The sequence below is a fragment of the Acanthisitta chloris genome, unplaced genomic scaffold (genome assembly GCF_000695815.1).
Source record: "Acanthisitta chloris isolate BGI_N310 unplaced genomic scaffold, ASM69581v1 scaffold12451, whole genome shotgun sequence".
In the NCBI taxonomy this organism is placed as follows: Eukaryota; Metazoa; Chordata; class Aves; order Passeriformes; family Acanthisittidae; genus Acanthisitta; species Acanthisitta chloris.
The window spans coordinates 16,444-33,187 of NW_008654403.1; the positions used below are offsets into that span (position 1 = coordinate 16,444).

A 16,744-nucleotide genomic window follows, 5' to 3' on the forward strand; every position below is an offset into this window, starting at 1 on the left:
TCCATTATTAGTCATCTTCTGAATGGCACAAAACACAAGACACATCTTGTCCCTGATCAGAAGTGCCATCTTCACAGTGCATGTGCTCCATACCCTATCAGAGCGATGGCAGTGATAGCTGACTCTGTCAGGGGGATAGTGAAAAAATAATTTTCTGTCAGTGAAAAGAATCACTCAGAGAGCTGGGCAGGGGATCTGATAGCATTAGTTTGATGCCAGGATGCTAACCTGAGTGTGTGTTTTTGTTGTTGTTTTTCTAGTTTGGGGGGCTGCAAAGGTTCCACTCTCTCCCTTCCCCTAAAATACTGAGAGGTTTTGCTGAGGGCATTACCTGGTGTGACTTATCAGTTACTGATGTCTGCTTTTTTCTGGATGCTGGAGAAGTGGGATGGGGAAACATGATGCAGGAATGGCAGCTGATTCAAAAGATGTTGGCTGCTCCCCACTTCATGGCACAGATCTCTCAATTTTGCTGTATTTTACAATATTGGTTCATTTGAAATTTTTACATAGAAAACCTAACCACCATGGTACCAAGTGCTAATAGGTTTGGGTGCAGTAGTTAACAGAAGAATTGGGCAGTGTCAGTTTAGTCTCAACCTGTACATTGCCATTTTCTCTCTGCAGAAGCTGCTGTCTGATGAGAGATTTGTATCCGTGGAAACAGACTCGGATGAGAAACAGTTGCTTAATCAGATGCTGAATGCTGTCAAAGTGACTCCTTCGCTCAATGAAGACCTGCAAGTTGAAGTGATGAAGGTTAGTGTTTCACACACGTCAGTGCTTGCAACAGAGGATGTTTGGCTGGATGCTGGGGTTAGCAAATAAATTAGCTGTTGCCTTGGAAATCTTCATTTTAGGACAGTATTTAATTCCCTTCTTCCTGCTGGCAGATGTCAGTTGTTTTCATTTCTGGTTTGTTTGTGTTTTCCTGGATTAAATAGGAGATGGTTTATATTAAGAGTCAGTACACTGGTGGTCCCAGTTTTAGCAAACTGAGGCAGGACAACTGATTTACTCCATGGGAATGCACAGATAAATGACTTGTGCATTTGGAATTTTGTGATTGTTATTGAGCTTTGCTGGTCATGAGGTATGCTGTGCAGGCTTTTAATTTTGTATTGGGTGTGCATAGGTGCTTTGTAATTTATTAGCTATATTTTCTCTTTGTAAAATGCTAATGATAAAACATGATTTATTTAGGCACCAAAATGTCCCTGGACCAGTGCATAAGTGAAATTATTTTTTTGTATACCCAGTGAAAGCTTCCATTTCTAGAAATGCTTTGGCACTCTCCTGTGTGTGTGCTAGGAAGCTCAGCTGCCAGGAGGTACTGTTTTGGAGGGAAAGTGATGTCAAATTTCTTTGCCTTGTCATTGGGTTTGTTGTATGACTTGCCAGTATGGCTATAAAAAAATGACATCCAATATCTGTATTATTTGTGTGAAGGAAGATGGTGGACAGTTCTCAGATGTTTGGGTGTAAACTTTGGATTACAGGGTTGTCGTGGTTTAACCCCAGCCAGCAGCCAAGAACCACGCAGCTGCTCACACACTCCCCCACCAATGGGTTGGGGAGAGAATCAGAAGGGTAAAAGCTACAAAAACTCATGGGTTGAGATAAAGACAGTTTAATAGAGAAAGCAAAAGCTGCACACACAAGCATAGCAGAACAAGGAATTAATTCACTGCTTCCCAAAGACAGGAGGTGTTTAGCCATCTCCAGGAGAGCAGGGCCCATCACGTGTAACGGTTCCTTGTGAAGACAAACGCCATCACTCCAGATGTCCCCTTCCTCCTTCTTCCTCCCACCTTATATACTGAGCATGATGTCATATGTTATGGAATATCCCTTTGGTCAGTTTGGGTCACCTGTCCCAGCTGTGTTTCCTCCCAATCTCCCATGCATCCCCAACTTCCTTGCCAGCGTGGCAGTACAGAAAGCAGCAAAGGCCTTGACTCTGTGTGAGCTCTGCTCAGCAATAACAAAAACATCTCTGCATTATCAACTCTGTGTTCTGCACAAAACCCAAAGATAGCCCCATACTAGCCTCTGTGAAGAAAGTTAACTCTACTCCAGCTCCAACTAGCACATTGGTTTGTTGTGCTATAGCTGATCATTGGTCGAAACTGTTTTGGAACAAACCCAGTGGAGGTTTTTGCATGTTCATTATACCTAGTACTGACTGATATGTTTGGATCTGCTACTTGATTGTCCTTTACTGCATTTCTTGCATGTGACTTTCTTGTTCTAATGAATATATGTTATCCACTTGGAAACTGCTCTATACTAGCTGTACTTTTTACCACTGAAGGTGACGACTTATGTGGAATATGCACACAGTGTCAGAACATGCAGAAGGGTGAGCTTAGAACAGGGAAAAAAAGGGAGTAGTGTTTGTGTGGATTGCTAGCTGTTTTATGAGAGCAAGCTTCTGCCCATGTACAGGCTTAACTGAAGACACACAGATCTGCATTCCTAACCCAGCATGCAGCTTTCCTGCCTCTTTGGTCTCTACAGTGGGAAAGGGGAAGAGTTAAGATGTAGCAGTACTGAACCAACAGGTCTCTGTTGGTATGCAGCTATTTTTTGCAAGGTGCCTTTTGTACATTCTTGAGTGTTTTAGATTCAGAATCTGCATGCACACTGTTTCTTTGAAAGCCATGACATGCATCTGTGAGGCACTGCCCCCACACTAAGAAGAATGTGAGCACTGTATTTTTGCTACAGTTCTGAGTAAATATTTTCTCAAGTTGTCTTGATATGTGCTAAGCAAAAAAACCCCCCCAAAACCTTCAAAACATCAACCACGGAAGACCCAAGCCAAAACCTTAGAACCTTTTGTTTATACACACTTCTTTTTTAAATTAGAAAAACAGGTTCAGTTCCAGTTCAAGCACAAAAGAGAGACAAGAACATAGTTTTAATTTCACTGAGTGAAATTTTGATGTACGAGTACATTTCTAGCTAAAAGCACAGCAAAATATGTGTTTGGTAAAAGCCAGGCTACAACTTTACATCCTGACAACAAAGCAAAATTCTATTTTTATTTAAATGGACCAGAAAGCCAAAACGTATTGTACTCAGGACAGTTAAAACTCAAGAGGCATTAGATCTGAGCCTTACTTGTAGTCAGATCTAGCAGACATATTTTACGTTGTGACCTGAAGGTTACAGATGCCATCGCAACACTTGAAAATGTTGTAGTTAACCCAGGCCTGATGAATGGCTAAAGCCTTCGGGAGGTTTTCTAGCAGCTGGCCTCAGCAATGCCTTTATATCCCTGGATCTACTAAAATGTGTCCTCAAGGCAGTGTATGAATGTACATTAGACAGTGTTATTCCATCTGGAGGAGATTAATAACATCTTTATCCAGTGCAGATACATATTAGACACTCCTGAGCGTGAGCAGGTTTGTGTGAAACTGTGTCTTCATGCCTTGCTGCACAGTTGCCTCAGTCTCACAGGCATTAAGAATGGAACCATCAAAGATTACACAAAAGCTTTTAGTCATGCAAAATCAACGTGAGAATAGACATGCAGGAGTACAGGCTTCACTGTAAGTTACTGGTGTCTAAGCTCCTAAATCACTTAACTGTGTGTTTGTTGTTTTTTTAAAAAAAATCCTATCCAAAATAATCTCCTGTTGTTCCCAGTAAGAGTACACCAGAAATCCACACTTCACATATTACCCAAAACAAATGTTTTGAATTTTATTTTAACAATTTGTTGTCCTCCACCTATATTACAGATGGAAATGTAAAGGGATTTGATTAGCTGAGGAGAGCATTCTGTAAAGCTTTTTACATTCAGATGACTGCAAGGTGGAATAGGCAGTGAAAGGAAGAACACAGGAGAGAGGTGTAAGTGCAGCCAGTTGCCTTGCTTGACACACTTTGGATTCTGTCAAATATTATTGTGAAGGGCCAGGATTAGACAGGAATGAAATAGAGTAATTGTAATGGTTGCTATAAATAAATGGAGAGGAGTACAAACTGGACCTCTTCTGGCACTGAAAAAAACCAAACAGTTGGGGCCAGTGTTGTAAAAGTGGAAGGGGACTGACTAATTTATGACTAGGTACCAGGTCTTCCTTATTTTTAAGGGTGAGTGTCATGGCATGCACTGCAGGTTCCCAGATGGGAGGATCACAAAACCAACATGCTGACAGTGTTCATATTTAAGGGCCAGGGCTGGGGACTGTGCTGGAGTGCACCCTGGGCAGCCAGGAAAGATTAATACAGCATTTGGGAACTGTCCAGTAATAACAGTAGGCAGCTCTTTTTGAGATTTCAGTTTTCATTTCAGATATATTCAGAACTGAAATCTGAATTAGAGTTCTGTGGTAAAACTTAGTTGGTGTAAGGACAGACTGTCTTTAGGTCGGGTATTTGCAGTTGTTCTTTCCAGGATTGTTACTGTAATGCTTTAAAGATTCAAAGTGATTCTTTGAGTGCTGAGTTATCTCCTAATTTTTATCAATTTATTTTCTGTAGTAACTAATTTAATTGCTAGGTCCCCAATTACAGTGTTAAATTAGTCACTTAAAAAGGTCACTATTGAAGCTCTACAAGGAGTAGTGGAAAGTTTGGGGACAATTTTTTTTTTTTTTGTTCTTAATTTTTTAACAGTTATAGTTGACCTGGTTTAGGTTCTGCAAAACCATGTTGTTACATGTTGAGGGAGATAGTCCTGATTTGATGCAAATATTGCATTAAGTTGGATTGTGCTTGAGCAACCAAGCAAAACTTACAGATTTTTTGGAGAACTCATCAGAAACTCTGTTGCTGTTGAGCAGGAAGCCTAACTTTTTTCCTTTTCCTTTTCCAAGACAGGAAGGGTTTGATAGGAAAAGGTAGTTAGGTTTTTTTTTCTTTGTCCATCCATGACAGAGAACAACTTACATCCTGTATTTGAAAAGTGGTTACAAACACTTTGTTCCAAAATGTTGTCAGAACACAACTGTAAAATCCCAGCCTCTGTGAATGACTATATTCTGCACCTTTTTCTTGAGCTGAACACTGTAATAAACTCTCACAGATATATGTATTTTTTTCCTCATTGTTTTAAGGTTAATGTTTATGAAACTTCTCTTTCTACATACAATTTTGTTATGCTTAGTAGAATATAATCTGGAACTGTTCTGCTTTTGTGTTGAACTGAAAAATTAAATGAAGGAGGAAGCTGGACTGAAACAACTTGGATTTAATGGTGTATGTAAACTATGTTATTCCCTCTGCAGCCTCTTTGAGGCAAGGCATGTATAATAGTTTAATATGGGAGTAAAGACAGTGATGTCACTGCCCATTAAAAAGAAGAATTCATTGGTGCAACAGTAAAAATGTAAATATTAAATGGAGATGGAGAAGAGAGACTGCCATTATCAGGATGGGAATCAGCAACCCAATTGCTGATACATGGTCTTAATCTACGTATTTTAATTAATATATAATTTTGGAAGGAGAGACCATCTTTTCCCCTCAGTATATTTTATGCACTGCATCATTGCAAACATTTTCAATATCACTTGCAATATAAATTGCAGTTCAGTCATCATCTGAGCAGAGACAGACTGTTTCAAATGAATTAAAAAATAAAAGCCATTATTCAACTTCATTTGCATACTTTAATCCAGAACTGGTTTAAATTTTATATTAATAAAAAAAATTTGAAATGCTGAAAATTTGTAGAAGAAAGTTTTGCCTGAGTGTGCATTAATTCTTGTAGAAACAGTGCCTGATATAAGCTGTCGTAAGCAATAACTGATCTTTGTCCAGTCCCTAATTCAGAGGTGTGTTAGCATCTGCTCTATTTAAGACAGGATTCTGTAAAGACTTGCACAGTGTCATGCAAATGAGATTTTCTAAGATCAGTCCTGCCAAGGATAGATAGAGTTCTTAGTGCTTAGCCTTTTCATAAGTTAAATTGTTGTAATGTAGGCCAACTACAAATCCAGACTCTCTTGGGTTTGCTTCTCTCATTTTAATTTTTTCTGGTTACTTTTAAAAGTCATTCTGTTCATGTGCTTAGTTATAAGTAACCAGGTTACTGCCTTCCGTGTTTCAAGATAAGCTCCTTCTTTCCCAAGTTAATTAGAACTATTGTAAATGCCTAGTACTGTGATTAAAGAACTCCCCTGGTTCTTAGATGCTTGGTCACTGTAGCAGAAACCAGTCATGAATTAAATAGCTATCCCTTAAGGGATGTGAAAGAATGACAGTGGTAATGGCCTGAATGTGCCTAATGGATACTGGATGGGAGCTGCCTAAACCAGTCAGTAGTGAATACAGCATCTGAAAAATCAAGCCTCTTTCTGGGATACACAGCTTCTCCTCAGTACCTCTCTCTGCTTGAATTCATATCCCCGAACAACATCTGTGGGTCTGGACAGATGTGTAGCTTTAAAAGTCTAAGCAGAGGGTTGGTCGTACCTCTTACAAGGTTTGCAGGATAGAAAAGTAGGCTTAGTTTCTTGCCTGAGGAAATTCTAATGCAAACATTTTAGCTGACACAGTGCTGTGAGGTTATAAAGGTGTTTCCAGATAGAGTACATGCTAATTCAGTCATGTTAGAACTGTCCCACTTGGTGTGGCATGCTGAAAATTGCTGGCATCAGCACAAAGTAGCAAGTCCCTAGCTCTGAAGACTGTAACGTCACACCTATCCCGTGTGGAAATATGAGTTCTTACAGACTTTCTTTAGTCTTAGACACATACCAAGAACCTGGAGATCACTTAACCATTAAGAAGGTGAATTGGAAAGACATTGTATGATCACATACCCATATGTAGAATCTCTTTAACTTTTTTATCTTTTCCTGGCTACCAGATATTAAAGCTTGCTAGAGGTGACAGTGCCAAGTTTTGTCAGCTCAGCTGGCCACATAACAGTGACATGGAAGGGTCACTTGCTGTAGCCTTGGCATGCAATTATACACATACTCCAGACGTGCTACAGATGACATGCACCCAGCTTAGACCTTCTCTGCTTATGAGCTTCGCATGATGAAGGCTGATGCCACCATAGCTGTTATCACCATCTGGTCCTGGGGAGCAGCTGAGGAGAGAACTTGTGTCTGCCCTGGTTCTGGCCAGGACAGGGTTAAGTTTTGCAGCAGTGAGGAGGAGCATGCCAGGTTCCTGGGGTTATCTGCACCACCTGATGCCATGCAGGGGGTGGATCCTCTGCCACACAGGCTGGCAGGTGTGCGGTGTGTGCGCTCAGGTGGCACAGGGTTCTGTGTGGGGAACAATTGTATGTGAAGCAGTTGCTTGTCTTATATACTCTGTTGTTAGTATGGTTGTTGTTGCTGTTAGCTTTCTTGTTTCATTGCTATTTCCAGTGAATTTTTCTTATCTCAACCTGTGATCTTTACTGTTTTGTGCCTCCAGTTCTCCTGTCCATCCTGCTGCAGGGGAAGAGGGTGGGGGAGTGAGTGAGCATGGTCTGGGGCGTTTCAGTGGGAGCACTGGGTTGGGGAGTGCCATTCCTAAACCACAGCAGTGTCCCAAAAAGCTGTTCTGACACTGCCAGCCAGCTGCTCAGGTCCACTTCCCTGGAGCTCCTCACGCATCTCTTGCAAGAGACAAAAAAGATAAAGAAGCTTCATGTGGCATAGCAGTTGGTGTTGGAACCACAAACCCAGCTTATCTGGCTTTTCATATTACTTTCCTGGATGCAGGTCTGGATGTCCTAGGTGGGCAGGTCTGGAATAGGGTGAAATCCTCTGACAGGCCAGACAGCCTGTGAGCCACCACTTCTTAGGTTGTCTTCAGGCTAACTTCTTGCCAATTAATCTAGTGACTTGAAACAGTAATTTTAAATCAGTTGTAAAGTACATTGTCACATAGAATGTTTCCCTGGTACAGTTTTGATGGAATCTTGCATGTATCTAAGGTTAAGGGAGTTGTCTTCCCTCTCTCCTGACCAAAAAATTATTTTGTCTTCAAGAATAAATGTTAGAATTTTCAGTCTAGGGGATATACCAGGTCTGGGTTTACTTACATCCATATGCCGATGTCATTTGTAATCTTTTTGGCAGTCAATGCATGTAACTTCATTTTTATTTGAGAAATCTTCTAACTTTTCTGGTTTTTTTCTGTTTGGTATTTGTCCTTTTTTTTACTCAGATTTGTCTAATCCATAAAGTAATGTAGTATACCTAAATAGACTGCAACCTGTCAAGGGGGAAATGCCATCCTAGTGCTGCTAGTCAGCCTTTTTCTTTAGTTTTTCCTGCCTTTACTTGTTATAATTCTAAAGATAAAAGGCTTGTCGGAGTGTTGAGAAAAACCGTTAAATATCTATTAAATTTTAAATAATTTCTTTCCCTTCTACATCTGTACTACATAAGCAGAAGTTTCACTTGGTTTCATTCCGCCATAGTGTTCAGCAGCAGTTCTGTTTTAGTCTAGTGAACTGGGCATTGTCTTCTTGGGGCATTCAGCATGTCATTGTTGATGATGTGTGAGGTTTTCCTGTACCAAGTACAGTCCTTATGTCTGAAGCTCTGGTGCATTCATAATGCTGAGCAGCATTTATGGGTTTAGTGATTTATAGGAGACACACTCTCCTTTCCATAATTAAAATCTGCTGGTTTGTACAGTGATACATGGTGACACAGTGTACATGACTTCATTAATGCACTTTAGTTCTCTTGCCCTTGTTTTCCTTCAAGGCCAAGCAGTGCAATATGAGCTGTTTGCCAGTTATTCTGGCAAACAGGAGGACACCTCCCGTCCCGACTGCTGTGCAGAAATGCTGTATGACCACTTTAAATGTCAAACTTCTGAATGAGATAAAGGGTTGTACTGCATTCTGTCAGGGTTTTTCCTCCAAGGGGCAGGATTTGAGAATCATCTGAGCACACATTGCATCCAAGTTTACAAGCCTGCAAGTAATGTAAGTCCAAAAAGGCTTCTTTTATCAATCTCACTAAAGGATTAGAGGTGGCTGCAAAATTGTTTTGTTTGTTAATTGTAAAGCTTTATACCTTTTCTCTCTTTTTTGGGATACTGCTTGCTTTTTACCCACTGTGTTTATTTGATGTGACTCCACCATAAGCTCTTCCATGTGAGAATTGCTTTGTACTACACTTATGTGCTAAGCACTTGGTAAACTTGACTGGCAATGCTTAACAGCCTTACAATCTAAAAATGTTTCCTTTTCCCCTCTTCAAGAGATCATGTGATCATAGAATGGTGTGAGTTGGGAGGGACCCTAAAGCTCATGTAGTTCCCTTCCATTAGACCAGGTTGCTTAAAGCCCCATTCAACCTGGCCTTGAACACTTAATCTCTCTAAAAGTATGGAATAGACATTGTAATATCAGTTTAATTACATTGCATTTCAAATCCTGTGCTTCTAGTGTAAATTGACCTTCACTGTATCATCAGAAGCAGTTTTTAGGGTTTTTTTTCTCCTTATTGTGAAAATTACCCATGCATGTGCTCTTGTACTACAGTTATTTCCCTGGGACTCCAGGGAATATGAATTGTACTTCTTGTTCCATGACAGTCAGAGTTTCAACAGTAATTAAAATAAATACTTTCATGATGGATAAGCCATTTATGGAGATGTGATCTCATCCAGGCGTTTACAAGATAATGGAAGCCAATTAAAAATCCTGGCGGTTGTGTGACTTTGAAACTATCTCTGCAGTCATATAAGTTCCTTCTTTCAAAAAAAGAAAACAAAATGTGTTTTAGAGTCCATACCAATCTGTAAAATCTGGTTTTCAATTTTGGTTTGTACTGAAGATGTTGCTAGGAATTGCTTTGTAGTTTTGTTTCTGCTTCCACCACCAGAGGTTGCAAAAACAAAATGTCATTGCCCAAGAAAGCTTATCTTCTTTTCTTTAATTTTTTTAAAAATACAGACTGTTTGAGTTAGTGTCATGAGTAGTTCAGCAGCCTATGTGATATACTGTCTGGAGACTCAGTGCTTTTAGTGGATCTGAATGATTAAATTTGGGTTTGTTTGTTTGTTTAATCCCATTTTTCATCCAGTAATTTGAAAGAGAAGCCTGCTGTCTTCCTGTTTGTTCTACATAAATGGGAAAACATGCAAGTTGAGTGTCTGGATCATTGCCAAGACTGTAAATGAGCTCTGCAGCAGCGCTGATGGAAATCATAGCTGAGAGCAGTCTTGTGCATTGGTCAGAGACTGTGTTTCAGAACTTGCAAATGATTTCTGAGGGAAGACGGCAGCAGTGGAGTAAGCCAAGAATATACTGGCTGATAACCTTTGTTTCTGTCATTTGATTACATCAGATCATATGCCCTTTATCTAGCTAGTAGGTTACTGGATTTTATTTTATACAAAGAGTAGCAATCAAAACTTAGTAGTCTTTTTGCTGAAATTCCCTATTGCTTCAAAGCAAGTTTTTGGTCATCACTTCCTTACCACACTTGATATCTAACCTTTCTATCATTCACATGCAGGTTTTTTGGCATTTGTGACAGAAAGAATTAGGCATGTATATTTATATGCTCTTAACTTCTCACAGTTTAGCTCTATAAAGGTGGGAAATTAAAAAAAAAAAAGGAGGAAGAAGAGACTTTGAAATGTGCTAAACATTAGATAATGACATGTTCTACAAAGTCAAGAGAGCAGAAAATCGCATGAAGCAAATGAGGTTTTACAAGTAGGGAAAAATCAGGGGACACAAACCCCTGAATAAGATTAGTCATGGACCTGGCTGTCCATCTTGGTTCTCTTGGCCCCTCTTAAGAGGAGATTTGTCAGTGGGAGGTTACAGTTGTCTGTCTCTGCCGTGTGCTATAGCTGTGTTTTACTCAGCAGTGTCTGGAGAGTACAAATCAGGTTTCCTTAAGTACTGAATATGGGTTTTAGCCAGCTGTTGGCTCTCACAGCTATTAGAAATGTCAATGAAATTTCAGGGTAATTAACAGTTGAGAAAGTGAGGCTGGTCAGTGGTTTAGAATCCAGTTAGTGCCAAACAAAATTGTTTGGCTCTGAAGTTTTAAAGTTTGCAGGTATGGAGACAACAACAGGTGGAAATAATAGCTTTTATAACTTAAGTACTTATTAACCAAGTGAGATTATAGAGAGTTTTTATAACTGAGCATTTACTTTACTGTTATTCTGTAGAATTTGTCCTTTGGGCAGGAAAAGAGACATCATAATTCTTTGTCACTGGTACTTTTGTCCATGTTACAGTAAATGCTGTGGTTTGCAGAGAAATTTGTGGCTTTCATATCAAGAAATAGAAAGTACAGCATTTTTAATAGTTTGTAGTTAGAATTAGATTTCTTTCTCTAGCAAGTTCAAGTGCCCTGTAGCTTGTACCTCTCCATATAACACTGAGCTAGGCTGTGTTAACACTTTTAAGGTGAGAAATTCCATTTTGCCCATTTCACAGAAAAGAGAAACCACGAAGAGGAAACTTGGTTTAGAAATTTTTATTTGCTCCAAAGGTAAGTCCTGAATATGTAAGAGAGTTTTTAGTGCAGGACTATCATCCTTCAGAAGAGTAGCATGCCCTTTTTTGTTGTCATTACCTCTAGTATTTATTATTCAGCTTCTATTTATGAAGGACTGAGTGAGAGTCAAGGCAAGGTAACATATATAGACCACTGCAAAATTGCCATTACACAATGGTTTTCTTGGAACACTTTATAGTAAAATCATCTTCTGTAAGAATAGGATCAAGCTTTTGGTTGGTATTTTATTTATAAAACAAAGAAGCAAACAAATAAACAAATAACCCAAATGACCTTAGAGTAAGGTTTGACACCCTGTAGTGAAATACAGGTTTTCTGCTGAGAAAAATATTTCTAAAGGTGCAGTGCATTTCAATTTGTAGAAACTTTTCAGGCTGACTCTCAAAATGCAAAGGGTTTTTTATGTCCTTCTCCAGAAAAATGGCACACTCGTCCTTGGACAGGCTCTTCTGTACTTTTCTTCCAGTTAACAGCCAATATTGCTAACTTATCTTATGCTGTAAATTTCCTTGTGAAGCAGAGAACAGTAGTTCTTAGGGGCTGAGAAGTTGTAGGGACCAATACATTAGTGTTACTGTGATTGATATTTGCTGGTACACTTATCCCAAGAAACTCATGCTTTTCAGACCAAGCAAAACATCAATTCTGGCACCAGGGGAATTTTATGCTTTGAAGGCAAGAGCACAGTAGCTCAGAATTTCTGCCTTTTGTGAGGCAGGAGGGATTGGAAAAGAAGACAGAAAGGAGGGAGAGAGGACATCTCCAGACACTAAATGCATTGCACCACAGCACCTCACCATGTTGCCTCACTCACCCATCTACTCCTGCTAGATCACATCACATTCCACTCTCATTTTCTTCAAAGTAAGGTGCTGAATGGGGCCTTTAGTCCTTATTCCTCCAGCTGAACTCAAGAACAAGCCTCCCCTCATGAATTGGGGCTTATGAATTACTTTTTAGCTGCTCATTATCAAATTACTATAATATACTTACTGGAAATATCCTAGGCTGGGAAATCCTCATGTCAGGCAGTAATTAATGGCTTGTTTTGCATAATACATATCTATCTGTGCCACCTCAAGTAATAACTTGTATTGTATGCATTTTTCCTTCCTGCTTTGTTATACTGATAGAAATGAATGAAAGGACAGATTATAAATCATGCAAAGCTTGTGGTTAAAATATGAATAGATTCTGGCTATTGAGTCCAAGGCCAGAGTTGACCACTGGATTGTCTTTCTTTTGGTGGTCATATGTAGGAGGAAGCAATAAGTAATTCATTGGGCTGTACCTCTGGGGCCAACAGATGTAGCTTCTCAGGAGGATCTCCTCTATCCCAGTAACATGTGGTGATAAGAAGCTTTTGATGCCTGCTCTAAAAATTGGAAGGAGCTGTGGCTAAAGGCACATGGGTGGGAAAGAGAGGCAATAATGGATGAAACTTAATTTTTTTTTTCCTTTCTCCCTCACTTTCAATTCAAGGTCTTGCTCTGTATAACTTATACCTCCACATTTGAGCTGAATGGGAGTTCAGTGTTGAAGATTGCTGAGGTAAGTGCTTCTGTCATACCATGGCTTGTGTCACTTAATATTTCCCTGCTACCTAGAATGTGTCTTCCATACATAGCCTGAAACTGAACCAGTCTAAAACACAACTACCATCTTAAGGACTGGTATTACCTTATGTTTGGTGTGAAGAAATAGTTGTAAGTTGGGTAGGGTTGATGGACTTGCATGGGAAGGCACTTTTGGAAACTGACTAACAATTGTATATTATAGCATTGCATATTTACTAATCCTCGTATTTACTTTGCTTTTGGCAATAGAAAAGTTTTCTTGAGTTCTTTATAAAACAGCACTGTGCTGCTTTCTTACCTGCTAAAGTCTAAAACTAACGAAATTTCCTCAAGAGAGGTGTATTAAGCCATAGTGTGCCATGTCAGCACAAGTGCCACACTGTGCCTTGTTAGCCTTGTGTATATATTTTTTCTAATACACCCACGTAAAAGATTCATTATGCCTCTAGATATATGGTGCTATTAGTTGCTCTACTCCCTTTATTCCATTGGATTTTAGTCTAAATCAAATTGTAAAGGAGCTTTGGTTATAGAAAAACATACCTGCAGGTATATTAAGTGAGCCTTTGTAGCTGGGTGATATTTTTAGTACAGAGTGTAGCAAGCCACAGGGCTGTTTGTTCAGGTTAGAGAAGATGCACAGGAACACTTAATCCTCCAGCACACACTGCTGTGTGCAGAATGTATTATAAAATTATACTGTTAAAATGATATGGGAGGAGCTGATGTCCATGAAGAAATGTAAAGGTTATATGCATGTCTTACACTCCTGTCTGTAGACATTTAGAGGTATGTTCCATCTCAGGTTTTGGTATTTTGGGTGGGGTTTTTTGTAAAAAAGAAAACTCCCGTGTGAAAATAGCTCACTTTACCTGGAAGTTACAGCATTTTCCAAGTTTAGGAATAAAATTGACCTTGTGTTGTCTTACTGGAAGCTGAGAATAGAGTTGTAGGGCTAACAGGGAACCAAACAGCTGCCATTTTGTAACACATAGGATTTGAAAGGCAAGGATACAACATTAACAGTTCATATATATTACATATACAGGCTAAAAAAATACAGTAATCTTTCCAGATTAGCACAGTTTAGCCTTTGGCTTCTCTTGTGTTAAATGAGACCGTAAGATATGACTATTTTTGGAGGTCTCTGCAAGCCCCACCTGTAGATGCTGCAGTAAAGATTAACTGAATGGGTATTTAGAGCAAGCCACAACTTTATGAAGTTCTACTGAACCCTCTTTATGTCAGTGTCCCAAACTGAAGAAAATGCAGGTAGTTTCCCCTGCTGCAGTTTTTCTCAGCAGACTTTTTAACATGCAATGCAAAAGCTGATGAATTCAGCTTGGTGCATCTCTGCTGTAGGTAAACAGCTCTAGCTTAAACAAACTTGCTGGGAAAAGTATTTAATGACTCCATACCCTTCAGATTTCAGTCTTCAAAAGCACTGCCTAAGTCTGGGGGGAAATGGTCAATCAGTCATGTTCTGTGTGCTACAAATGGTATTAGAAATCGTATTTTCTGTTCTGTCTGTGGATTTGGATAACACCAGGGCTATTTTTCATAAAAAGTGGCAGTTGTCTTTCATAGATTGGCATTAAACTCTGCTGTTCTTGGTACTTGCACTTCACTTTCCCAAAAGGCTAGCCTGGCTATTAAAAACTTTTGCTAGTATAGTGGTACAAATTAGCACAATGATAGTTCTTTTCTGTTACGGTGATCAGAAGCTCTGATGCAGACTGATGAGATGTGCCAGCAAAGCAACAAAACAGCCTTTCAGTGAATTGGAACAAGCTGTAATATAGAGTGTACATGTTTCTATTTGGAGTGTTTGGAGGTACAGCCCTTTTCCCCACACTCCTTGAGAAAATATTGCCTTAGTGAATGCCTAGGTCTTTCTAAACAGCAAGTCCTACCAGGCATATGCATGCTTCCTCAGGTTCCTCCTGCCCAGGTAGGTAAGGCAAAGACTTTAACTATGCTCAGAGTCACTATGCTTTTGTATCTGAATTCTGCAATGTATAAGCAGTAGGAAACAAGATTATTTCTCACTTCAGCATTTGGTGAACCTCAGCATTTATTGTTCTGAGTTGGTCTAAAGGAAAGGGGGCAGAGAGGAGCTTTCTGCTTCAGTGCCCATGCTATTTGACATTTCTTTCCAAGTCAGTCCCTTAGTTTTCCTAGCCTGCGCTCTGTATCAAAGTGGAACCACTGCAGAATTGGAAAGGTGCCGCCTTCACTACTGATAGAACTCTCTGAGGGCTCTCTCTGACAAACAAGGCTACAGTCTGGCCATTTTGCACTGCCTAATTTTTCACAATTCATGTGTACAAAATAATGGCACTCCAAATCTTTCTGAACTTTATCATCTTCAAATTAAGGAAGCATCCAGCATGAAGAGTACTATAATTTGTGGCTTAAGTATTAATATAATTTAAAATAGCCTAAATCTTCCCCTGTGTATCTTCCCATGCTTGCCTAGACACCTGCAAGAAAATTTAGTTCATGCTGTTGCTTGTTTTTATGTATGTATTTGTCACTCCCATGTACCTTTTGGAGGTTTGTTTTGTTTGACTCTGTTGTGTTTCATTGGCTAACCCATTTGTGTTTTGCTCTTAGTTGTGTTTTGCATGCCATAGAGCTGGAAGTACCAGAGTGCATGAGATGATCAAAATGTCCATTGCACACCTCTTTGGAGCCCTGAGCTCTCGCATTTTTACTGGTTCTTCTTCATCAATGGCTTTTCAAAAGGTACCTTGCCCAGCCATTTAGAACTCAGGCCTTCTGTAAGATTGCAGCTCAAGTGGACAGTACTGTTGCTCATTACCTCGCATGGGGAGGGGAGAGAACAAGGAGATATCAACCATGCTCTTTCCAGAAAGTCAGCCTACCTCTAAGAATGGTATTTCAGCAATTCATTCAGGTACTCTAGAAAAAGACTTATAGCTCAAAAGAATGATCTCAGCAGCACTGGAATGGTTTGGCCACTGCAAAGGGCTGTACACAATTAACAGGATTTTAGGATTCTTTTGTCCACTGGAGTTCTCGTGATAGCTGGATGATGGGCAGAGTTGGTCCAAGCCTTCTTTTAACTTACAAGGCCATCTCATCACTGACAAATTGATCTTAAGGTGAATAAAAGCCTTGATATATTTGGGAGGGGATCATGGAATCTTGAGAAAGAGCGACAAGAATGACATATGCTGTCAATTCTGTCCCTTCTATTCTGCAAATGCATACAACTAACCTATTCTACTGTGTTGTCAAAGGGCCTAATCAGTTTTAGTTTGCTATTTGCATAGTGATTCTTGTGTGAGATGACAAGCAATATACATACACTTGAAAAGCTCTGAAATATTCTTTGTCAGTCTGATTGGGAAATAAGGGAAAATAAGGCAACACCATAATTAATTGTCTCTATGTGTCATGTCTTGAATCACTAAGTTATAGTTTGTACTCAGGAAACTCAGTCATGTTTTCTTGTGCTTCTGACTTTATTGAAATGCTGAGATGTGAAAGTAGCCCAAAGTGAGGAAGTCAAAAGGGCTTTGGGAACATACCTATATTGTTTTTCACTTCACTTTTAACAAATGCAGAAGTGTGCCAGCAACACATTGATCTTAAACTTCATAGCCTTGAGCCCACAGTCTTTCTTTCTCAGTCATTTCAATAGGACTTAGAAACAATCAAGAGTCTTGTCTGTGT

General features: G+C 39.6%; 1 protein-coding gene across 1 annotated transcript in view; it reads left to right on the top strand.

The window, feature by feature from the left end:
• The window catches only part of KIAA1244 (KIAA1244 ortholog), a gene marked incomplete at its 5' end in the record, with an annotated part of 77,454 nt that overhangs the window by 15,692 nt on the left and 45,018 nt on the right, over positions 1–16,744 (top strand). The window contains 2 exons of the mRNA XM_009083513.1: positions 628–759; positions 12,948–13,016. Coding sequence (XP_009081761.1) covers positions 628–759; positions 12,948–13,016 — 201 coding nt within the window. The remainder of the gene's footprint in view (positions 1–627; positions 760–12,947; positions 13,017–16,744) is intronic.